The sequence below is a fragment of the Diabrotica undecimpunctata genome, chromosome 8 (assembly GCF_040954645.1).
Source record: "Diabrotica undecimpunctata isolate CICGRU chromosome 8, icDiaUnde3, whole genome shotgun sequence".
Classification (NCBI taxonomy): domain Eukaryota; kingdom Metazoa; phylum Arthropoda; class Insecta; order Coleoptera; family Chrysomelidae; genus Diabrotica; species Diabrotica undecimpunctata.
In genome coordinates, this window is record NC_092810.1 from 56,973,329 (window position 1) to 56,998,952 (window position 25,624).

The window sequence follows — 25,624 nt, forward strand, 5'->3', positions numbered from 1 at the left end:
TGGCCGAAAACTCCTGAAAGGAAAGGAAAAAGAGAGACGGAGAAACTACCATTTGTTCTGACTTCTTCCGTTAGGAAAAAGGCAACTAAAGAAAAAATAGCTATAAAAAAAGAACTGGAGATAAAAAAGGAGAAACCTAAGACTAAAAGGTTGAACAAAAAAGAACTAAAAGAAAAACAAATAAATAAAAAAAACAGCAACAAAAAGAAAGCCTAAACATAATTATACAGAAAGATAACCAAACAAAACTAACGTTAAACTTGTTTTTAAAAATAATACAGATCCAGAAGCCGTAACAAGCACAGCAGGTGATATAGAAAACAATAATTCCAATATGAAATATTCTCCAAAAATGTAAGTGTTAATAGCTGTGCAACCAAGGAAGTATCTAAAATACTACACGCAGACGATGGTGATACTTTACTCAACGTAACGGAAACCTTGCCAAAAATGAACTTCCAAGATAACCCTGACAACATCGAAAGTTATCTTACTGTTGTGCCAGAAAAAACAAAAAGAAAACTGTTTAGTGACAACAGTCAAGATGGAATCATTAACACGAATATGGTTATTATTAAACCATCTGCTCCTAATCCATTTAAGAACAACGTTTTTGTGTAACGTTTATTTTGACAAGATTTTTATTCATTTATTAAAAATTTTTGAAACCTAATTCGTCTTTGATCACTAAAATTATATATAATTTTTAATGGTTTTTTAGTTTTTTAACCAAAATTAAAATAACGCAGGTAGGATACATAAATAAGAAAAATATGTACCTAGGATAACTTAGCCTCTTACTGGTGGCCAATTACTATCTACTTACTATGCCAATTATTAACAAAATTAGGCCAATCACTATAAAATCGCTTTTGTAAGAATAAAACTTTTTTATAAATATTAAACATTTTTAAACAATAAATGACATACGGAGTGACATAAAGAGGATACTTTAGTCTAATATTTAGTGTAATATTTAAATATATGGTTTTTAATACAAATTAATGCCTTACGCATTTATCAAACTCCAATGCTTAATTTATATTTAAATGGGAATAAGCCACAATTAAAGGTTAAAATACGTTTATTGACGTTTCAATTTCCACTTCTGAAATCGTTCTCAAAATACAAACTAATGTTTGTATTTTGAGAACGATTTCCGAAGTGGAAATTGAAACGTCAATAAACGTATTTTAACCTTTAATTGTGGCTTATTCCCATTTAAATATAAATTAATTTAAAATGCCACAAGAAAATAGCTTCAGAACAATTCCAATGCTTAAGTGGCCAATCACTGTAACCTTTACCCTATGTTCTTCCCTACAGATTATGCCAAAATGTTTCCAACACAAGCACTTCTACTAAATAAACTTTAAATTCAAATAATGTAGAATCTTACCGTAAATTTATTTGAAACTAAACTGTATGAGGAAAGGTTACACTCGAGTTCCTAACAATGAGCTCCGTTCGTTTCATGTCTATAAAAGGCCCATTATTATTCGCTTTACCCTTTTATTTACGAATTTACTCGTTCGATATGCTTTCAATGATCTAACAACCAATTAGATCCCAATTTCAAATGTTTCTAAAAAAAATTTATACATTCTTTTTTTGCTTACATTACCGTGTTATAATTGTACAAGTTCCTTTAGCACAGTTCATTTACGAAGAAAATTATAAACGTCCAAATTAAATGTTTCAAGTCGAATTATCAAAGCGAATTGAACAATTGAGCAGGAATTGATATTTTTTGTAATTTAAAAAGTAAAAGTAAGGGCTGTTTCATTTTATTTAAGTCAATATTATCAATGTAAAATATTGTGTGTTAACTATAACAATTTTAAAGCGTAAAATATTTTTTGGATATTATATTGTTTTATTGTTTGTTGCAGTAGGGCCAAATGTGATTTTTTTGGCGGATGCTAAACCTTGATCCGTGGGCACATAAACCCTTGTCTAGAGTTACAGATGAATACTACAATGACGATGAAGGAGGATAAAGAACATAAGAAACTGAACAGACAACATCCCAGCTGTACTCTTAAAAATGATATAAGAGGATCAGTGCTCTAGTTGATCTTTTTAACCCTCCAGCGGACCATTGACACAGGTCTTACCCATTTATAAAAGTACAACACAAACTTGGTAATGTTTTATTGATAAACTTGAAACTCTTTATACCTTTTCTACTCACAAAGAGACAATTTTTAATAAATAAAGTTTGAAAAAACAAACAGGGAACTCAAAATATATCGTCATGTAATTTTTTGAAGCCAAGCTTCTATACTGGCGTTGTATTAGTTTTTTCTCGATAGTAAAATGTTAAGACGAGCTTAACGGAACTAGCACCACGAGGAGAAGGCGTTACGAGTAGCGGGTTATAATACAATGACCGCTGGAGTCCAGTATATTCGATCATGTGAATTCAATAAGAAGTTACCGCCTATCAGCACTGAATATTCCGGAGCCTTGCAAAATCAACTACGACTTAATAAAACAGCAAATTCAGTAAGTGTAATAATTATAAATAAAGCATTGTACAACCACCTTTTTTTAGTATAAATAATATATTTTGAATTGTAACTAAAATCTTTTTTTTTTATTTAGAAAATGGCATCGACCAAATGTCCATTAGCGAAAAATTAGTGGATTACATTAGGTACAATTACTGCATTACAATTTGGTTTATTAAATATTGCGGTACTTATTAATGTCTTTCAAGAAATTCAGAGTATTGTTAAAGTTACAGTCTGCACCTACAGCTTCTATAAGTGTTCCTGGTATCTTGTTGTTACTTCGTTGTTGATTGTAGAGGGGACATTCACATAGTATGTGCATTATTTGTTAGTGTCGTATTACACGTTTCACATCGCGGCGGTTCGCACTTTTTAATTAAGTAATCATGCGTTAACCTAGTATGTCCGAGTCTGAGGCGAGTTACTATTATTTCTTGGCTTCTTGACTTAGGTAACACATTCCATGTCTCTATGCTGGGTTTCACTTGTTTTAATTTAAAATTCGACACATTCCATCTATTTTTCCACGCACTTAAGATTGATTTTTTTATATAAGCTTTTATATCCGTTGATACTGATGTGTTTGCGATTTCGGAAACGTCACTCACCATCGCGTCTCTCGCACTATGGTCAGCAGTTCGTTGCCTTTTATTCCTATATGGGACGGGATCCAAATGAAATTTATCTCATTATGATTGATATAAGCCTGAAAAAGGACCGTTTTAATTTTTTTTAAAAGCGGATTTTTCAGATACAGTTGTCGGATGCTTTGTATGGCATTAAGTGAGTCTGTTAAGATAATATATTTTGAGTTTGTTGTCAAATTGATTAGTTTTATAGCGCGATAAAGAGCATACAGTTCAGCTGTATAGATAGTACTAACATTAGATAGTTTGATTTTAAGGACCTTCTCTGGAGTTACTACAGACGATCTCACACCTTCGGATAATTTTGAACCATCAGTGTATATCTGAGTATGATTTTTATAACGACTAAGGATTTTTCTAAAATGGGAAATAATTAGATCATGATTAGTGGAGTTTATATCAAAAGACGTAAGTTCAAAGTTATATGATGGTATGTTTTGAATCCAAGGTGGATTATGGTCATATGTGTATGGAAGACATTCAGGTATGACAATATCAAACAGATGCAAATAGTCTTTTATTCTTTTATAGAAGGGTTTAACAGAACGGTGATTTGCATTGTGGTTTGGGTAATTATCAGTAACAGTATTTCTATAGACAGGATTTTTTGCATTATCCTTAATTTTTGTTGCATATGTTAGACTAAGGTAAGCTCTTCTATCATTTAACGACAACTCATTTGCTTCGCAAAGTAAATTTTCAATCGGTGTTGTACAAAAGGCTCCCAGGCATATTCTGAGTGCTGTGTTATGAATAGTATCGAGCTTTTTAAGTACTGATTTCGATGCTGAGTCGTAAGCTATAGCCGCGTAGTCTAGCTGTGATAGTTCTGTATATAATTAACAATGTACTCATGTTTGAATCCCAATTCTTGTGTGCTAGAATTTTTAGCAAATTTAATCTTCTGTAAAATTTACATGCTAGACTATTGATATGTTTTTTCTAATTCAACATTTTGTCAAAAGTAACTCCAGCAATTTTAGCGAATTTTGTTGTAGTAATTGGTTGTATAGATATAATGAGATTGGTGTACTAACTTTGTTTTTAGAAAATACTATATAGTTTTAGTTGTTGAAAAGATAAATCCAGTTTAATCTGACTATTTTTCAATATCTAACAAGAAAGAAACTCTGTGCAAGTTGTGAGAGGTTGTTTAAGTTTTTGCTTTGACCAAATACTACGAGATGGTCAGCATATAAGCGGCCTTTAAGTGGAAGTTGTAAATTTAGTAACACATCCAGAAGTTTAGATCCCTAAGGAAGAAGAGAAAACAATAATTATTGGAGACCTGTATGAACTTTTTTTTTGTTGTGTGTTAATTACTACATTGCTATGTTTTCTTAAAAATTGAATATTTCCTTTTCGGTTACTTTTTCCTATTTCGTTATAAACTAAAAATAAACATTTTTTTCAAAACGTTTATTTTACGTTTCAAAACGTGATTGTGTTTTTTATTTTATTTTATATTATTTTTTAGCGAAAATTCTATTTTCGCTGAAGGGCTGATAACGTGTATACTACTGAGCGATGGAAGTTCATTTTATCAAGCAATAAAACAATGAAAGCTTTTGTTTTCAACACTTACACAAACTTCATTTTAATTCACTGTCACTACAGCTGTTTCGGCTTTCAAGTGAGCTATTTTTATTATGCGTCACATTACTTTATAGTCTTTAACTGAATAAGTTGAGGAGAGGAGAACTGTTTGTCTTAAGTTGGTCATTCAGAATTATATCTGTATTTGGCTTGGTTGACTTGGCTAAGTCAACTTAGTCGTTTTAGGGTCGCCTGTGGTTGAAGATTTGGCATTTTAAATTTCAGCTTTTGATTATCTACCTATTGAGCTTTTTTCCATTTTTTTCTTTTTCTTTGCGCTTCTTCCTTTTTTTTTTCTAACAGTGTCACTTTATTTTTTAAATCAAATAATCGCCTATACATGTGCTTATTGTAAAATATTCTAGGGCTAAGGGTAACCAAAATATGCTCCGTCAAATAGTGCTTGCAGCGATTTGTATATACCTAAATGTCCATAGAATCAATATTACAGTCGCCGACATCAGAGACGAAAATGCTATTGACCGTCTAAAAACCATACGAAAAAGCTGAATTTTGAAGAGAATATTAATTTTGAGACCTCAAAAAACATGAAAAAAGGTTGTTACTGTTACTCCTGGGCGTCATCCTTAAACCGCATCTCGTAGAGAGGGGACGGAAAACATCGAGTTTCCAAGAATCTGTATGCCGTAAAAAAATATTTTAAACAAGAAATATAGCTAAGATTATGTTGGAAAACATATTCATTAGCACTTTTTCCGTAGAATGAACCGTCTCTCAGAAACAACACTTAAAGCTACAGATGTGATACACAGCAAAATCAATTTTTGAAAAAAAAATTTGTATCAAATCGACGGTAAAATTTCGATCAGTGTCTCATCGATAAAAATTAAAATGACTTTTAAGGATAAAGAGTGCAGATTTCGTACTCAATTTTTGCATTTTGCTGTAAATAGCAAACATCGTTAATAGTAGAAACTGTCTTAAATTTAGCACTACAACACTCTACAGTAGACCTTTTTAAAGTAATTATTTTTGCTTTCCATTTATTGTATTACATATACCTAAAACTGCGTAGAAAAAAAATTTTGCGCAAAACATACGGAAAACTGCCCAAAGATGGTGTAAGTGGCGAAATTTAAAAAATCGTATCTTGGACACTGCGAATCGTAAAGACTTCTACTAAATCTATCTATACCCTCGTGAAAAAAAGTTACATACCTAGTAGAATATTGTCTTATAACGTTAGTGTAGGTCGCGGACCTGTGTTTGCAAATATTGTTTCGATTTACTCGTGAAATGTAAAACAACGTAATATAACGAAACAAAGCTTCTGGTTAATTCAAATACATTTCGGTACCTCAGAGGTAAACTATCGTAACTGCAAATTTCGCTGTTTTCTGATTACATTTTTAATAGGTACATCGCAATGCAAATTTCCTGGGGGTAAAGTATCGTAACTGATACTTTTCATTCTGGTTTAAAACGTAATGTGAAACTATTGTAAACTACTTAAGTACTGCAGTATTAAACTATCGCGAAGGACGTTACGTTTGTTTACCATAAAAATTTGGCCGAGAAGATGGAACTGTTTAGGTGTTCAACTAACGTAATCGCACTTACGATAGCTTACCATTATTCAACTGTTTGATTAAGCAGAGTGTTGTCTAAAAAGAATTTGTGATTTCGAAAATATGAGTGACAAAAGAAGTTGAAGAATATTGAAATTAGCTTTATTGGATATGGAGGTAAGTTGTAAACGATAATTTTTTTTTCTAAAACATTGTAATTTTAGAAATCTTAGAACCTAACCTTACCTAACCTCAAAAATTTACTTTAATTTAGAAGTCTATGTTTATATAATAATTTTTATTATTTAACTCAATATTTCATTCTTAATTTATAATTCTTAAATAATTATTGCTAAACTCATCATATAGCGATGAGATTTATAGTTGCAACTTTATATCATTGGATAATATAGGCCGAATATCTAAATTGCAATTAATTATTATAGTACAGTGGTGATTATCTTTTAATATACAAAAATAATATTCCTATTAGGAATTTGTCTTTCTTGCTGAGTTCTATAAATAAACAATTTATTGGATATTGAATTACAACTCGTTCTAATTCTCGAGTATTAAGAAATTTACTCTTTTAAGCAAAAATATTTTACTTATGTTTGGTAATGTTTCGCAAATTGCCTGCATAAAAATATTTATATTTTGTTACAAATCATTATAAAATTTGGTTGTAAACTATTCCTTTGAGTTACCTATATGATTACAAGTCATCTCATTTGTGTGATCACTGTTTTCATAATAAGCCTGGTATGAAATTATATAAAATTATTTCTAACACATATTTATAATGTTTTTATGCACTGATGGCAAATAAAATAAAATTTGTATTTATTAAAGGAAAATGCATAAATATGTTTTGTTACAGACTGTTAGAGAAGACACAGCATCTAGTGAAAATGAGGACAATGTATTGAATATATTGCCAGAATTGAACAACTCTATGACTGAAGAATCGACTGATATTAGGAGCAATGATTTCATAAATTCGGATGTTAATGATTCAGACCAAGATCCCGATTATGAGATGGATAAAGAATCTGCAGATTCATCTGGTGCAGATGCTGCTTCTCAGGAGCATAACCTGACAAATAATACATCTACCGCATCAAATGTACCATTAAAAAAAAGGGAAAAGAAACGAGTGCGTGATCTTGGTAGTTGGAAGTGCAACATCAGAAAAAAAAATAAGCTAGCAGGAAAAGAATATGTTTCAAAAAAAGGAACATTAATAGCAGCAAAAGCAATAAAGCCACCGTGTCTGCCATCATCCAAAAAAAAGTGAAAGAATTTCCCATGATGATAGGCAGCAAATATTTGACAAGTTTTGGCGTGAAGAAAATTCTGATAATTTCAAACAAAAACTTGTATCCAACAATATTGAAAGAAAACCAGTGTCTTAAAGTTGGTGACAAACCTAAATGCTCCAAGGAGAAATGTAACGTTATCTTATTTTTTTGTTATAAGAGATACTAAAATACCAGTCTTTTCATTTCATTTCAAAAAAAATATTTCTTCTTAAATACACTCTGCATATTAGATATGTTTCTGAGAACCGCTTTAGCAAAGAGAACGGATATAGAAATAGTTGAACCGAATAATAGAGGAAAGAAACCACCACCAAATAAAATTAACGAAATTGTTTACCAAGGAGTACGGTCACACATAAGCTCATTTCCAACAGTAGAAGTCATTATAGCCGAGAGAGGACCGAAAAGCACTATTTGGGTAATGAGTTAAATATCTCAAAGATGTACTCGATATATAATGATAGATGTATAGCTTAGAACATAAATAAAAGTCTTATTGCCAAAAAATGGTTATACGAAAAAATTTTAATTTTTAATATCTATCCTTCAAACAACCGTCCAATGATACATGCGACACATGTTATCATTTTAATATCAAAATTAAAACTACTGAGGACGAAGGCGAAAAACAAGTCATCCAAATACAATACGATGAACATCTTACTGAAGCCAGTCTCCGATATACTCTAAAAAGAACTGATAAGGATATTTCTAAGGAAATTGATTCAAAGAAAATTACCATAATGGTTGACTTACAAAAATGTTTACCAACCCCATTGCTGACAAATACTCAGTCGTTTTATTTGAGAGAATTGTGGACATTAAACCTCACGATATTTAACGCAACAGAAGGAAAAATACATTGTGCAATGTGAGATGAAACAGTTGGGGCCCGTGGAGCCTGTAAAATTTCTTCGTGCATTTTCAGGTGGGCATTAGCTAACTTGAATTCAAATATAAAGGAACTTACGATATGGTCACATAATTGTGCAGGCCAAAATAGAAACTTCACCATAGTTGCTATGTATATGTGGCTTATTCGCTGTGTCCCAACCTTAAAATATATAAATCACAAATTTTTATTAAAGGGACACACTCATATGGAGGTTGACGGAGTCCATTCTGTAATAGAGAGAGCCAAAAAGAAAATTGATAAAACAAACACCATGATGGTTCCCTGGGACTGGCAGCAATTTGTCAGGCAGTGTAAATTTAAAGATGTAATTGAAGTATACGATATGAGGTTAGAAGATTTTAAAAATTTTAAATCACTGTTCGACAACAATGCTGCTCCTTTAATAAACAGAAAAAAAATCTAATCATAAAGATTTCCTCATTAGTGAAGTTGTTCATCTGCAAGTACGATCGTCAGATCCGGGGACTCTCTTTTACAAGAACGAACTGGCCAACAGATATTCATCCTGTAAGTAAAGTATTACGGCCCATATCTTCTAAAAAGTTTAATGACCTACAGACAAGTTTGCAGTGGATCCCTCCATGTTTTCATCATTTCTACAAGAATATACCACATGGAAATAACATCGCTGAATATTCTAAGGAAAAAGAGCAATAATACTGGTGTGGACGATATTAGTGAGTGTTTATTAAACAATACTTAATACTGAATTTTAGTTTTTATATTTCTTATAAAATAATATAGTTGTTTCAATTCTTACTTATTTTGTATGATATAAACTATGAAACCTATGAAATATTCAATAGTATACCGTCTTTCCCCATTTATTTTATGCAAACGTATTTGGTAAAAGGTAATTTTTTTAAGGGTAAACTAACGTAAGTGCTCCCATCCCTTAACGGTAAACTGAAATATTATAAGAATATTTTTTTCAGTAGTGGTAGACAATAAAATATTATCTTACTATCAAAATGATTTTAAAGAAGAATAACTAATTCGTCAGTTGCCTCATAAATAGTTAAAAAAACTTAAATCGGCTCTACTGTAAAATTAGCAAAATGTTACATACGATAGTTTACCTCGGAGGTACAGATTTGGTTTTTATTATTAAGAACCGATAAGAGCACTTTTTAACTTCCAATACCACAAGTATCTACCCTTAAATGTTAAAGATGCTGTCCACTTTAACTATTTCACTCCATATTTCATAATTTTACTTTATTTTACAAAAAATGTAAATATTTACTTTTTCTTCTATACTATGTCTGCCGTCCCTTGTATTGATTTTGAATATAATATTGGTAATATTTTGTTTCGTCTTGAGTTGTTTTTGTTTTATGATGCAAAATCATTGTTGGTATTTGCAAAAACGGTCTTTACAAAATTCTTAGCATGGAATATATTAAAATTGAAACTATATTGTACGGCAATTTTTTGTAAAAATTACATGTTTTAAATATATTAAAGCACTTTTCGATTAAAAAAATCTGGATATTGCAATATTTTAAGAGGTAAAATAAAGAATTAAAATATTATATTGACTTAACCAAATTGATTAAAATTTAAAGGGAATGCGAAATTGGCTACCAAAGTTCGAGTTAGGTGTGCAATTTCTGATGCTATGATTTCAACGTCCTATATTGACTGAGTTCAGGAAGTTATAAATGCCGAGCTCTATTTACAAGTATGCTCATCAGAACTGGTTAATTTTATTATAAAATAGAATAAGGATACGATGTTTTAACTAACATTACTTTATATATTATATGATGAGAAATTACTTTCTCCATATAATTACTGAGTTAAAATAAACACCTGAAATGCTTCGTCAACTTGGTAGTAAAAGAGTTTTGGTCATTAATATCCAGAAAGCCAATAAAGATACGTAGTAACATGATTAAGCATATTTTAATGAGCTTAGAAGAAACCCAGGATAAAGTAAAATTAACAGGGTAGAAGTATAAAATACATAGTTACCTACACAAACTGGTAGCTGTATGTATGAGGAATTCTACAAAACTTCGCACCTTAACTGGAGCCAAATATGGTGATATTGCAATATGCTGCCCGTACCCCGCAGTAACAATTTTGTCTGTAATGAAAATGAAAAAAAAAAAACGTCGATTTTACGGACTGAATAACCGCTTGCCACGCTTTGAGCAGGTGTTTCTTGGTTCTTCAAAGGGCCAGAATTCATTCTGGGGATCAAGACGAAGCGATTGGTACCTAATATGTATGTGTGCTCCAACTATAGAGGTATCTTATAATCTATTTTCGGATAAAATCGCGAAAAAATGAAAAAAAAAAACGTCGATTTTAGTGACTGAATAACCGCTTGCCACGCTTTGAGCAGGTGTTTCTTGGTTCTTCAAAGGGTCAGAGTTCCTTCTAGAGACCAAGACGAAGCAATTGGTACCTGATATGTACGTGTGCTCCAAGTATAGAAATCTCTTTCACTCGTTTTTCGAGGTAGATCGCTAGAAGAATGAAATAGCTTTAGCGAACAAATCAGTTTTTTGTTGGAAAAAACTTAAATTTGCGTTTTTTTTTCAGGCTCGCACCTAAAAACATGTTTTTTGGTATCAACCTACAGAAAAAAATTGTTACTGCGAGGTACGGGCAGCAAATTGCAATATCACCAAATTTGCTCCAGTTAAGGTGCGATTTTTTGTAGAATTTCTCGTATAGAGGCTGTCTGTATAGATATTGTCTGTACCGTTGTTGCTCTAACGTCTTCAATTGATGAAAACTTAAATATTTATTCAATGTACGAATACGATAATATTCAATTTAAAAAATGGAACAAAATCACATTTAAATTTGGTTCTGATAAAAATCATGATATACAGTTAAAAAATACACAAAAAATATCGCAGATTCTACAAGAATTTTTAGTCTGTATATTTAGATACTTCTAATCAGATGGCAAGAAAAATTTTAGTTTTTTCTGCTATTCACATGATAAACAAAATTTGGTATAATATTTCGAAAAATGCATAAAAAATTGTTTTGTAAAGTTCAAGTTTTTCAAAGAGGCAGAAATTCTATCACCCGTGGAAAATGAGGAAAAGCCAAACTCGATATAATGATAGACGAAGAGTGTTTAAGATTTGTTTCTTTTGACGATAATTTCTTGATTTTCAAAGATACTGAAGATCATCGGTCAAAAAATAAATTCACCCAACTCAATATTGTATCCACAAATGAGACAGAAGATAAAGATTTTTTTCGATTCTGTAGAAATTTCATCCAATCGTCAAGTCCCAACTGCTTGTAATAATATAAAAAGAATGATGTTATGTGTATAAAATGTTAACTTTATAAGAAATGTAAATTTACTAAATTTAATAAGAGAATTGGCATAATATAAAGTATATTACGACATTAGTGGCAATGGTTATAACCAGGCTGAAGGAAACTGTACAATGCACATAGTCGGTCATAAACTGCTTATATGTTGTAGGGAAGATACAATTTGGGTCAAAATTAAAATTAAAAGTTCAAACTTAGACGAATTATATGAAAGAGTTAGAACTTATATATCAGATACAAGAGGGATCTCCTAGGATGTATTACTATAGTTCAACATTAACCGAAATGACTCCATTTATTTATACTTGGAATGTAAGAAAAAATAAATAAATAAATAAATAAATATATATATTACACTTAAAATTTCCGCGTAAGCTATATGTGCTTTCTGTGGTTTTCCTGGTTTGACTCCACGTTGAATAATTTTAATTTTGATAAAATCCAATATTTTGACGAAGTTTCGATAACGTCGCACTTGCCATTGTCAAGTCAGGCAGTAGCGCTTCTTGCTGGGGCTTAAGTTAACTGTTAGACCTTGGCAAAACGTCGTCAAAATAATGATTTTTATCAAAACCAAAATTCAATTAATTTATTAAATTATGAGTTGATATTGAGTTGTTTTGTAAATGCTCTATGGCAGATATTTAAGATACAACGCTAAACCACTCCTATTTTAAGATACCTGCCAGATGTCATCTGTCAATGTCAGATACCAATTTTTTAATCCATGTTAAACTTTTTAAAAGAAGTGTAAACATAAAATTTAATTGTAAAATGTAATGTTTATTAACTACCCATATTTAATTACCTTCTTTGATTATCTTTCTATGTTTTTTCTGATTTTTTTTTCGAGTATATTTTTATATCACAAAAAGTTTAATTAAAATAAAAATGTATTTGAAACAAATTAATGAAAAAAAAATAAAATCATATTCGAGATAGTATGTACAAAATTTAATGGCAAATTCTACGGGGACGGTATTGACGCACATCTTGATGACCCACTGTTTAATCTGCTAAAAATGTGAAGGACTGATTACAGATGGTGGTTCATCAATCAACCTTCAGAAACAGAATTGGTCTGTTTTAGATCAACACTCTAAAGCCGCGTTTACACGATGACAATTAGCAAGACAATTATTATCGGACAATTGTCATCACGTAATTGCGGATTGTCGGAGGCCAGTTCAGTTGAACGAGGAGATGTTTATACGGGGCCAACTATTGCCATGGCAGTAGATAGCTAAAACATGGCCGACTGCTCGTCATCTGTTGTGTCCGGTGATGGAACTGGCAAAAACAAGACAGCACTACTAGCCTACACCGTTCACACAGCGCCAATTGTCGCTGATTTCGAGTGGGGGGGGGGGGCTCACTGGGCGCAGCTTATTGTCCTCAGTCTACTCCCGGAGACAACTGAATTTTGGGCCAATTGTGAGGGCAGTTGGCAAGGCAATTGGCCTGAAGTGTTTAGACGAAGACAATAATTTCATGCCACCAGTTGTCTTCTGACAATTGTCTCGCCAATTGTCATCGTGTAAACGCGGCTTAAGACCGGTAAGGAACTGCCACTTGATCAACACCCAAAGGCCAGGTAGAGTTCCTATCAGATCAGCACTCTGGCGGAACTTGATTCTTTTTTGCAGCTGTTTAATACGGCTGTCGGCCATTCATCTCCTCTAGCGCATTAATGAAAGTAAAACATATCGGTGGGAGTGCGTGTGCGGAGCGTTGACGTAACGTCGCGATGTACATCGTTACACCCCTTTTTTTGGAAAAAAAATGTAGCGTGCATTTTTTGTGGCATGGAGGCTACAATGACATGATGCTTTCGTCTGTAGATCTTGGGCATGGTCCCAAGTCAAAATTGATTCATGGTCAAAATTGAAACTGGTTAAAAAACCCACACAAAGTAGAATTGATATTAAGAGATTAAGGGAACCACAAACAAAGGAACAAACTGGGGAACAAAATGGGAAAATATAAAATTAGCAATTATTAAAACAGCAAATGAAAACTTAAAACCAAAGAAAAGAAAACATAAAGACTGGATGACTGAAGAAATACTACTATTAATGAATGAAAGAAAATCATTCAAAACAAAAAATCCAATTAAATATAATGAAACTGATCGATTAATTAAAAAGAGAATAAAAGAAGCTAAGGAGAGAATGTTACATGAGCAGTGCCAAGAACTAGAAGAAATTGAGAAAAAATATGACTTTTTTAACATGCATAAAAGAATTAAAGAATTAACAGGAATGAGAAAAACACTTCAAACTAGGCAACTAAGAGATAAAAGTGGTGCACTTATAACAAATATAAACAAAAAAATGCAGAGATGGGCCCAATATATAGCACAACTTTTTGAAGACAAAGAGAGAACAGAAGCACCAAAAGAATTTAAGGATGATACTGGGCCTGATATTATACGAGAAGAAATTGAATATGCAATGAAACAAGCTAAAGGTGGTAAATCTCCCGGGCCTGATGATGTTTCTATCGAATTACTCAAAATTGTGAATACTGAATCTATTGATCTTCTTTTAGATCTATTCAATACCATATATAGAACAGGTATAATACCTAAAGAATGGCTCCAATCAACATTCATACTGCTACCCAAAAAAGCTAATGCAAAGGAATGTAATGAACATCGCACCATAACCTTAATGAGTCATGTCTTGAAATTGTTTTTAAAAGTAATTCACAATAGAATACATAAGAAATTAGATGAAGGCATAAGTAATACACAAATGGGATTTAGGAAAGGACTGGGAACACGAGATGCACTGTTTGCAGTAAGCGTTCTTTCGCAGAGATGCTTAGATATAAATCAGGAAGTATATGCCTGTTTCATTGATTTTGAGAAGGCATTTGACAGAGTGCAGCATAATCGGCTTAAAGAAATTTTATTAAATAAAAACATAGACAGCAAACAGCAAAAGTGAAAGTTGAAAATGAACTGAACGAGGATATTCATATTCGCCGTGGGGTCCGCCAAGGGTGTATTTTATCACCCTTGTCATTCAATTTATACAGTGAAGCCATCTCAGAATTAGCGCTTGTCGAGGTCAGTGAGGGCCTTATAATAAACGGTGAGCCACTTAATAACATAAGATATGCTGACGACACCGTCCTTCTGGCAGGAACACTAGAAGAACTGCAACACCTTGCTGAACAACTAAATATATATTATATTGCAACGATTATGGACTAAAAATAAATTTGAAGAAAACCAAGTTCATGGTATTTACAAAAGCTCAAAACATCAAAGTTAAGCTAGTACTAGATAATACGGAAATTGAACAAATATCTTCGTACAAATACCTTGGAGCATGAATCACAGAAGATACTGATCAGACAAAAGAAATAAGATGCCGCATTCAAATTGCACGGTCAACTTTTAATAGAATGAGAAAACTTTTTTGTAATCGCGATATCAATATATCGCTCCGAATAAGAATGCTTCGATGTTATATTTTCTCTACCCTTTTGTATGGGGCTGAAGCTTGGATACTTAAAAAATCCAACATTAAAATCCCAGAAGCATTCGAAATGTGGTGTTACCGACGTATTTTGAAAATATCATGGATGGATCGCAAAACAAACGAACAAGTTCTCGAACAACTAGGAAAACAATGCAAAGTTTTAAATTCCATAAAAATCAGGAAATTTGAATACTTGGGGCACATCATGAGAGGTGAAAAATACGAACTATTAAGGAATATAATGCAGGGAAAAATCAAAGGCAAAAGAATGGTTTGGATGCAGTTCAATTGAACTATTCAGGCACGTAACCAACTAAATTATAATTGCCAGAATGATTTCCAATCTCCGATAGGAGCGGAACTTGAAGAAGAAGAAGAATGGTCCCATTAAACGAATTGGAATATTGTGCCAAGACTTTTCTATAGTGGATAGATACATTTTTCTGCTGGCTGCATCTGCTACGGTTTACACAGAAGGATCTTTCTTGAAGTTTCTAACATACCGTGTTATTTGAACATAGCCAGACCAGCATTTTTGCGCTATTTGGCAATTGGTTGTCGCAATTGCGCAACTGGTCTGCTGCTATGCCGTTTCTACTCTGGTTAGTTTCATTTTCGGTTCTTCTTTGGATTCAGTTCTATGCGGGTAAGTTTCTTTTTTGTATTCTGCTCCTATTCGTGTCTCATTCGGTTTTTGCCAGATCTCCGCTATCTTTAAAACAATTCCTTGTCTTAATCCTAAATATTGGATGGTTCTTTTATAGCCGACCTCTTAGGCATCGTGTTGCAATTCTTCTTTAGATAGGCGGTATATCCACGACGTAGCTGTCGTGGCACCTGCTACTGAGTCTGTGTCTGTCATTGCTGGACGAAGCGGTATTTCTATTTTTGCTCGGGCGCCAATTTGTGACGCAATACTTCTGCTTGGGCGCCAATTTGCGACGGGTAGCTATATTAGACAGCAGACTCAGTGAAACTCAGGTTTAATTAATGTAGAAATATATTTAAAATAAGTAAATAACGAAATAAAAGTATATTCGAGATAATATATACAGAATTGAATGGCTAGTCCTACAGTGATGGTATCAACGCATGACTCGATGACACACTGTATAATACCTGCGAAAAATAAAATTTATGTAATGTCACAAAATTGAAACGACAATTTTAAGGTGTGCGGGGGACGAGTTAGAGATAGGAGGATCGATCAACACTCAGTCGGGCAAGGAGAGGGAAGTGACTAATTAACACAGCCTCACAATAGGTCTGTCTTAGATCAATACTCTATGACCGGTAAGGAACTGCCACTAGGTAGCAAGATATTCAAGATGGCTTCTCAGAGAAACGGTCGTGTTTACGACTCGGTAGTTAAGTACTGTAAAAAGTGCCAAAAAGTTGCAGAAAGTGGTCTTTTATATGCAAAATGTGGAACGTTATCACATAGTGGCTGCCTGAAGCAATTAAAATGTATTAAATATATCGACGATGAAACGGTTATATGCTATGAAGAAAGTGTTAGGTTAAGTGATACAGCAAACGAAATCTTGGATAAAGGGGCTGACGATGATAGTCCGAGGATAACTGAAATCAGGTGCTTAAAGAAAATTATTAATCAGAATGATATTATAATATCAAATCAACAAATAACGATTAATTTACTAAAAGAACAACTAGATTTATTTAAATATATGCAATTAACCGACCAGTCGCCATCTACTCAACAAAATATGAATTTGATAAACCATTCTAACAGAAACCTCAATTTTGAACGACCGATACAGTCTAGCAGTAAAGAATACACAAAAAACAAAAAAACTGCACCAGCAAAAAATATTGCTGTTAATGAAAGTCTAGCTGTTGATAAAGAAAGGAGTTCCCCAACAAAAACTGTGTTTTAAAATGTTACCAATAAAGATAAACGAGTTGTTTTCTTAATCTAAAATAATAAACAATTATCAGCTGATATTTTAAGAATACAAACGGAAGCAAAATGTTCAGATATTAATTTAACAAACGATTAAAATTTTATAAATATTGAGAATACAAATTGGGTTACAAAATAGTGGGCAAGAATGGAAAATGGTTAGACTCAAAAAAAGGAATGGACGTTTTGTTATAGGTAATAATGAGAACTCAGAAATCAGTGGTGTCCTAACTTTAAGCCATCTCCATGTTACTAGAGTAGACCAATATATAACGGCAGAAAATCCTAAAAGATGTTAGAAAAATACTTTCCAGAAGTAATATGTACGTCGTTAACAGCTAAGTATTCCAACATAGATTCATCTTTTAAAGTTTCAATTTTTGAACAAAATTTCGGTAAAGCGATGGACCCAAAACTATGGCCAGTAACACACAGGTGTAAGCGCCCAACACACATGCAAATAAAGTAAAGTTCGAAGAAATGACTTTTAAACAGGAAAAAGAAAGGGATGAGTACGATATCCTACTGTCAAATATTCATTAACTAAATCATTTTAAAATTGATTGTTTATTTGCTGATTATAAGGAGTCTTATTTGAAATTTCTTTGTATGACCGAGACGTAATCAGCAGATGGCGAGGTGATTCATTATAATTTTCCAAATTTTAAAATTGTAAATTCTTTTCTTCTTCTTCTTCTTATGCCGTCCCCATTAACGGAGGTTGGCGACCACATTTTTAAAAGCTTCTCTGTCTTTTGCAACGTGGAGTAATTCGTCTACAGTCATGTTTGTCCAGTCTCGAATATTTCGCAGCCATGACTTCCTCTTTCTACCTATTCCCTTTTTGCCATCGACTCTACCCTGCATGATGACCTGCAGAAGACTATATTTATCATTTCTCAGTGTGTGTCCAAGGTATGCAATCTTGCGTACTTTTATTGTTCTCAACAATTTTTTGTCTCAGCCCATTCTTCTCAGCACTTCCTCATTGGTGACCCTGGCAGTCCATGGAATTCTCAACATTCTCCGGTATATCCAAAGTTCAAAGGATTCAAGCTTCATAACTATTTGCGCTTTTAATGTCGATGTTTCTACCCCGTACAATAGTTGCGACTAGACGTAACATTCAACAAACCTCAGTCTCAGCGCAGTATTCAGATTTTTGGTCACAGAACAATTGCTTAAATTTTAAGAACGCTGCCCTTGCCATTTCTATTCGTACCCTGATCTCTTGGTCTGGATCTAATTCTGTGTTGATGTAAGCTCCCAGATATTTATATTTTTGAAAACAAAAAAATCACAATAATATCAGTCTAAAAATAGATGATACTAGAATTACAGATTCAGATATAATATCAAACAAATTTAATGATTACTTTATAGATGCACCAGTAGATATGATTAGTAAAATAATTAAATCAAATTTAAATTTTGAGTATTCCTACGATTTTGTTCAAAATAGTTTGTTCCTATCTTATATAACAGAGAAAGATATCAGATATAATAAAATATAAAATTAAAAACAATGTTTCGTGTGGTTTTGATGAAATATCAGGTATAGTAATTAAGAAAATTGCGTCTCAGATTTTGACCCCACTTGCTCACATTATAAATGTTTCTTTCAATACTGGTGCTTTTCCCAGTATGCTGAAAACTTCTATCATTTCACCGGCATTAAAACAAGGTGATCCTAAATTAATGTCAAATTTTCGACCATTGTCTGTTCCATCTGTGATATTTAAGATTATTGAATACGCAATGCTAAAACAACTTTTATTATTTTTAGATATCAACCAAATTATCACAAAGCATCAACATAGATTTCGAAATAAATTTTCTACTTCCACAGTCATTAACAGTTTCTATAAGAAAGCCCTAATCGCAATTGAAAACAGTGAAAATCCAACTGCCATTTTTTGTGATCTCAGTCGTGCTTTTGATTGTGTGCAACACGATGTACTCCTCAATAGATTGTACAGATATGGTGTTAGAAGAGTTGTCCATAGTTGGTTTGGTTCTTATTTGAAAGACCGGCACCAAATATTTAGAGTAAAAAATAACTTCAAGATTTCAATGTCTGATCCGATTGTTAATAAGAATGGAGTACCACAGGGCTCCATATTAGGTTCGATATTATTTATTTTGTATAATAATGAACTACCATAATATGTAATGTCTGATGCAATTTGTATCAGTTTATGCGGATGACTCAACAATGATATATCGCGATAAAGACATACATTTTTAACAAGATAAAATAACAAACTCACTGAAGACCCTCTGATTGGTCCAGTAATCAGTCGCTCTTGTTCAATGTTCACAAAACTAAATTTTTATCATTTACATAACGTTCAAATTCTACTAAACCTGATTTAAGTATTTCCATCAATGGTGAGGGCATTTTGAGTTGTAGTAATGTAAAGTTTTTAGGATTGACTTTCGACTCTCATTTATCTTTGAAGACTCATTGTTGGAATTTATGTAAAAAACTTAATTCAAAATGTTATTAATTAAAAAATTTGGGTAGACTACTTAGTCTGTAATACCTTAGTCTTTTTTATTTTGCTTTGGTACAATCGACCATGAGTTACGGTATAACTGTCTGGGGTGGCTCTTCTAGTATAAAGGGCGTTTTCAAGGCCCAAAAGCGTATTGTTAGATGTATTGTAGGTGTTCCGTATGGTTGGTCTTGTAAAAACCTATTTAGAGATTTAAATATATTAACAGTGTATGGAATTTACATTTTGTAATTATTGATATTTATTCATAAAAATAAAAGAACGTTTTTTTGTAACAGTGATATTCATTCACACAACGCAAAAAATACGAGACAGTTTGTAGTACCCTATCGACATCTAGAAATAAGTAGGAAGTCATCTACTCTGTGGTTTATAATCAACTTCTTCAAAAATTTAAAAACATTAATTCAACTAGAGTTTTTAAAACCAAGTTAAAGAGTGCCTAGTGACCATCTGTCCTTATACATTAGGTGAATATTTCGAGAGTGTATCTGTGAATGCCCAAGCTGCAACATAACCAAATTTAATATTATTTTAATTATATGTCTATGTTGTACGTTTTTATGTGTTTTAATGTTTAATATTTATAATTTTAGTTTTGACATGCTGTAAACCTTGTTGTAACTTACAGTCAAATAAACTATCTATCTATCTAACTAGATTAACCCACTAGCAGAAGGTGTTTGCCTTCAGTCAACGCCCAAAGGCCAGATGGAGTTCCTAGTAGATCAGCACTTTAGCAAAACTCGATTCTCTCTTGCGGCGTACGCTATTTTATACGGTTGTTGGCCTTCCATCTCCTCCAGCGTGCATCGATGGAAGTGGAACTCAGCGGTGGGAGTGCGTGTACGGAGCGTTGACGAGACGTAGCGATGCACATCATTAAAAAAATCTAAAATTACATAATAGGAACAAACATTGAAGAAAATACTGGTACGACAAAGCTGTAGAAAAGTAATGAATTATAAAATAGAAGGAATATGAAACTATTATGACAAAACGTAACATTAAATAATAATAAAATGAAAATATTATTTAACTCTTTATATTCGCATCGAGAATTCATTCTTCTATTTTACTGAACTGGTTTTTATTTTTTACTATACTGTTCTTTCATTTATTAGTTGTTAAGTTTCTTAATATTGCGAAGACATAATCCATTTTTTCCGTTCTTTTTAGACGTTTAATTTTATTTAACCGTTAAAAAACTTAACCAATAACAAAATGTAACACGAAGCTTTTTAACTCCTTTCATTCATATAATTTATTATAAATTAATACTAAACTTTAGCAATCTCCCTAGACGGGATTTTAAACGCCACTAAATTATAGTAAGCCCCAATTTCGAACAACGTATTAACGCCGAATAAGAAATAATTAAATTTACTTTGTATATTGAAAGCAGTTAAATTAATGAATCGACAATATTCAATAGGTATATCCAAGGTTTTTACATTAAGGTGTTAGTGTAAATAGGGACTTTAATTATTAAATACCAACTTAATTAAATTTACCACTATGGACTGAGAGCAGGGATGTCCTAGGTCTAAAACTAAAATGGAGAAAATAAGTAAAGTATTAATTTTATCTTAATATTTATTTCTTACAATTATAACAATTATAAAGTAATGATTTGGAGATATAGAAATAAATCACAGAGTTGACACGTGATTTATCAACAAAGAGCAAATACCAAAACAGTGGAAACGAGCTCTGATATGTCCAATACAGAAAAAAGGAAATGTTACGGAATATAAAAACTACAGGCGTATAGCACGACACAACTTATAAAGTTCTAGCTATAGCGATCAGAAATCGACCGATTCTGCACTGGATCATGTAGTGGAAAGAATTGAAAGATCGCTGGATATAAAAGAATCTACCCTAGGTATATTCATAGACATTTGGAGAGCGTTTGATAAAACCACATTTCCAACCATCACCAAACAGCTCAACGTCAGGAATGTTCCCCTGGCCGTAAGCGAATTAATATTCAGTATACTCTCTAATAAAGCAATACGTATAAATGTAAAAGACGTTTCTGTTAGAGGCATAGTTACGAGGGGATCTCTACAGGGAGGGTTGCTATCTAGATGGTCCTCTTTACCAGGAAATAAAGAATCACGAGCTTAATATCCCCAAGGATTCTAAACTACAGTCTAAATTGTCTGACGAGGTGAACTACCTTGGTATTACCCTTGACAGGAAGTTGACATGGAACTCACACTTAGATGGTAGATCTAGAAGAGCATATATTGCCTATGAGCAGTATCGTCGAACAGTCGGACGCACCTGGGGCCTTTCGCCCAGGATGATTGCCTGGGTCTACACTGCTGTCATTAGGCCAATGCTAACCTACAGAGCTATTGCTTGGGTACCAAAAGTGCTACAGGTAACAGCGATTAACAAACTAAACCATATTTAGCGGATGGCTTGCATAAATATAGCAGGTGCCATGAAAACAACACCAACTGCTGCAATGGAGTTGATGATTGGCATCAAGTCTCTAGATATACACTGGGGTGCAAAATTAACCGGACACTCAGATTTTTTTGTTTTTTGTTGGTGTTTAGATCAAAACTTGTTTAATCTGTTTTGAATTGTATATTATACCTTATTGGCGATAACGTTTTTCTCTTGTTTGAACCTTTTAAGATATTTTGTGTGAATAACAACACTTTTACACATACGTTTTGTTATTAATGTGAAATGGTGTGGGCAGCCACATCTCAAGAATAACACTGGATTACTTCGATGAAGTTGAGACTCATTTATTACTATGGCCAAGGAGTGCAGACTTAAATTTAATAGAGCATGCATGAGATATTCTCGTACGACGTATTCGACGTACATGGTGAGTTTGAAACCATGAATGATTTGGAGCAAGTTATTCGTGATGAATGGAAGCAAATCCCTCAAGTAGACTTTGCTGCCTTAATCCAAAGTATGCCTGATTGAATGAGGGCGGTAATTAGGGCTCGTGAAGGTAATACATTCTACTAAATATCGTTTTCCATAAAAAATATTTATATTATAAAAAAAAATTTTCTTTGCAGATTTTCAAATTTTTTGAATTATTTATTGTTTTTTCTGTATAACAGTCTTGAGTTGTAATAAATTTGACCTTTAAATTTTGTTTTTTATTAAATACTTAATTGGAAACACCTTACACTCTTTTAAATGTCAGTTTTTAGGAAAAATCTGAGTGTCCGGTTAATTTTGCACCCCAGTGTATATGTCAAAGAGATGACGCTAGTGCCAATGATGCGGCTGCGCTCAGCTGATGCAAACCTTGATGTAGGAATGGGACAATTTAGAACTCGTTTCTGGCGGGGAGTATTGGATGCACTACCACTGCTAGAGATGCGGGATATACTCCAGATCACTGAACCTAAGAATAAAGTGAGCGTGGTTCAGACAGAACTGGCTGGTATCTCCATAGCCTAAAAGAGATAACCCAAAAAGGTATAGCAGGGAAAACTATAATGATCTGCACAGCTAGCAGACAAGCGGTACTAACCTTAAATAGACCACGTGTCACATCAGGGTTAGTAATGGAGTGTTACGAGTCACTAACTCAAGCTTCGGATGGTAATACCATCATTCTGAGGTGGGTTAAAGGACACAATAGGAATAAAGGCAACCGCATTGCTAACGAAATGGCTAGGAAGGCGGCAGGCCTAAGACTCTTAGGAACTGGAGATCTTTTTGGTTGGTCAACTACAACAATCGCGGAAATTGTCAAATGTCACTCGCATACGCAAACCGTAAAAAGATGGGAAGAAGAAGGAGGACAAGGATGTAAACTTGTCAGGGTAACACTAAGCAACCTTGAAGAGTCGTTATCAAAGAAGTACTTGGGAATGACCAGGAAAAACCTACGGTTGACAGTTGATTTTTAACTGGTCATTGTCAACTAAGCAAATACCTCCATACACTGGGGCTAGCAGACACACCTCTATGTAGGAAATGTGAACGAGAGAACGAAACTGTAGAGCATGTCCTATGCGAATGCCCGGAGTTATCGTTAATACGAGAGTACGCGTTCAGCGAGTCCTGGTCCACACCTGCCCACATAAGAGAGATGTCTCCTGGTGACTTGTCCACCTTCCTAGAAATGGCAGGATGGACAATGAACTAAAGGCGACAGCTCCCTGGGAGGATGCACAATGGGTCAATTGTGGCCTAGGTGCTGTGGAACTTAATTCGCTCTCCCTACTTTACAGATACAAATCGATATGAAATTTTTACAACTAAACAGATCGTGGCTATAGTAGAAGCCACAGTTAGAATGCAGTGCAGGTAAGATAGGCAATGTATTTCTGTAAGGCTATCAATATTGTTTCAACTAAAGCATTTACATTGTCGAACTAAACAATAACATAAAGAAAAATATTACAAAAAAGTAAAATATATTAAAAACTCATTGTCAATAGCTTATCTATATTTATCACTTTTCAATAGCTTCCATTGTAAAGACATTTTTTTTGGAAACAAAGATCATTATAAAGTCATTAGGTGAAGTCAATAAGTTTTAATCCCTATTGTTCACGCTAATCAAACATGTCTCTTTGTCGATTTGGGTACTGACCATTAAACCAAAACTTGTTGGCAAAAACTACGAAAGCTCAGCTCTATTTTATTTTCGTAACAGGATGAAGCTTATAAAGCTATATGAGCTTATAGTTCATATGAATTCAATCTGTTACTGAACATATTGTTTATTGATTGTCGATAAGCATATGACACAATAAACAGATTTAAATTGATCGACACATTAAAACAGCTTGACTTTTCGTATAAAATAATATGATTAACTAAATCCCTTCTGAATTAAATCAAAAGTACAATTGTAATAGGACAGCTTACAACATGAAAGTACAAGAACACTATATCAACGAAGACTAAATGAAAAATTAGTAGACATATTCGAAAATGTATCCGTGGAAGAAGTTTATAAAAATATAATAGACAGCGGGCAAACAGCCGCAAAAGAAGCGCTTGGTTTAAAATCCCAACGACACAGTAAAGAGCTATGGTGGACCGAAGACATGCAAAACCTAATAATGGAGAAAAAGAAAGCGTACGCACGGTGGCTAAGTACTAAACATCAAGTAGACAAAGACAAATATCTGGATTTACAAAGAACAACAAAAAGAGCAGTAATAGCAGCAAAAAAAGAAATGTGGAATAGGAAATGCCAAGAGATCAACACTTACATAGGCGGAAGAAAGTTTTCAGAGACATGGAAACTTTTAAACAAAATCAAGAACACAGAAAGAAATACTACCTCTATTCAGTTAATACCAACAGAAAAATGGAAAGAACACTACGAGAATTTGCTAAGGGAAAGTAGAGCAGAATATACCACATAATCACCAACGGAAGTATTCGTTGACGGCGAAGAGATGGTAGTGGAAGTTGATATGGTGAAGAAAGCTGTAACTGAACTAAAAAATGGTAGAGCTCCTGGCCCAGAAAACATTCCAGCCGAATTAATTAAATGTGGCACAGATAAACTCTTTCTAGCACTTACTTGGTGTATGAACAAATATATAAATGGTGTCACGCCACCCAGTCTATGGAAAGTAGCTTATATTTCTTCCATCCATAAAAAAGGAAATAAGTTGGACTGCTCCAATTACAGAGGAATATCGGTAACTAGTACACTAAGCCGGGTGTTCGGACGCATTCTTAGAAATCTCATTGAGATAGGGTATAGGGACAAGAAGAAGAAGAACAGGCTGGTTTCCTCGCCAGAAGGACTTGCACAGATATTGGCTTCTATCTAAAACAACTAATTAAAAATAATTAGCAACCAATCAAGAGACCCATCTCATGTTTGTTGACCT

General features: G+C 33.2%; 2 protein-coding genes across 3 annotated transcripts in view; one reads left to right on the forward strand and one right to left on the reverse strand.

The window, feature by feature from the left end:
* LOC140447587 (prolactin-releasing peptide receptor-like) overlaps positions 1–25,624 on the reverse strand; it is a 1,093,989-nt gene that overhangs the window by 467,546 nt on the left and 600,819 nt on the right. The gene's annotated exons all lie outside the window — the stretch shown is intronic.
* On the forward strand, positions 25,181–25,564 carry LOC140448845 (uncharacterized). Its single transcript, XM_072541963.1, has one exon. It carries the CDS (start codon positions 25,181–25,183, stop codon positions 25,562–25,564), a length of 384 nt encoding a protein of 127 aa, XP_072398064.1.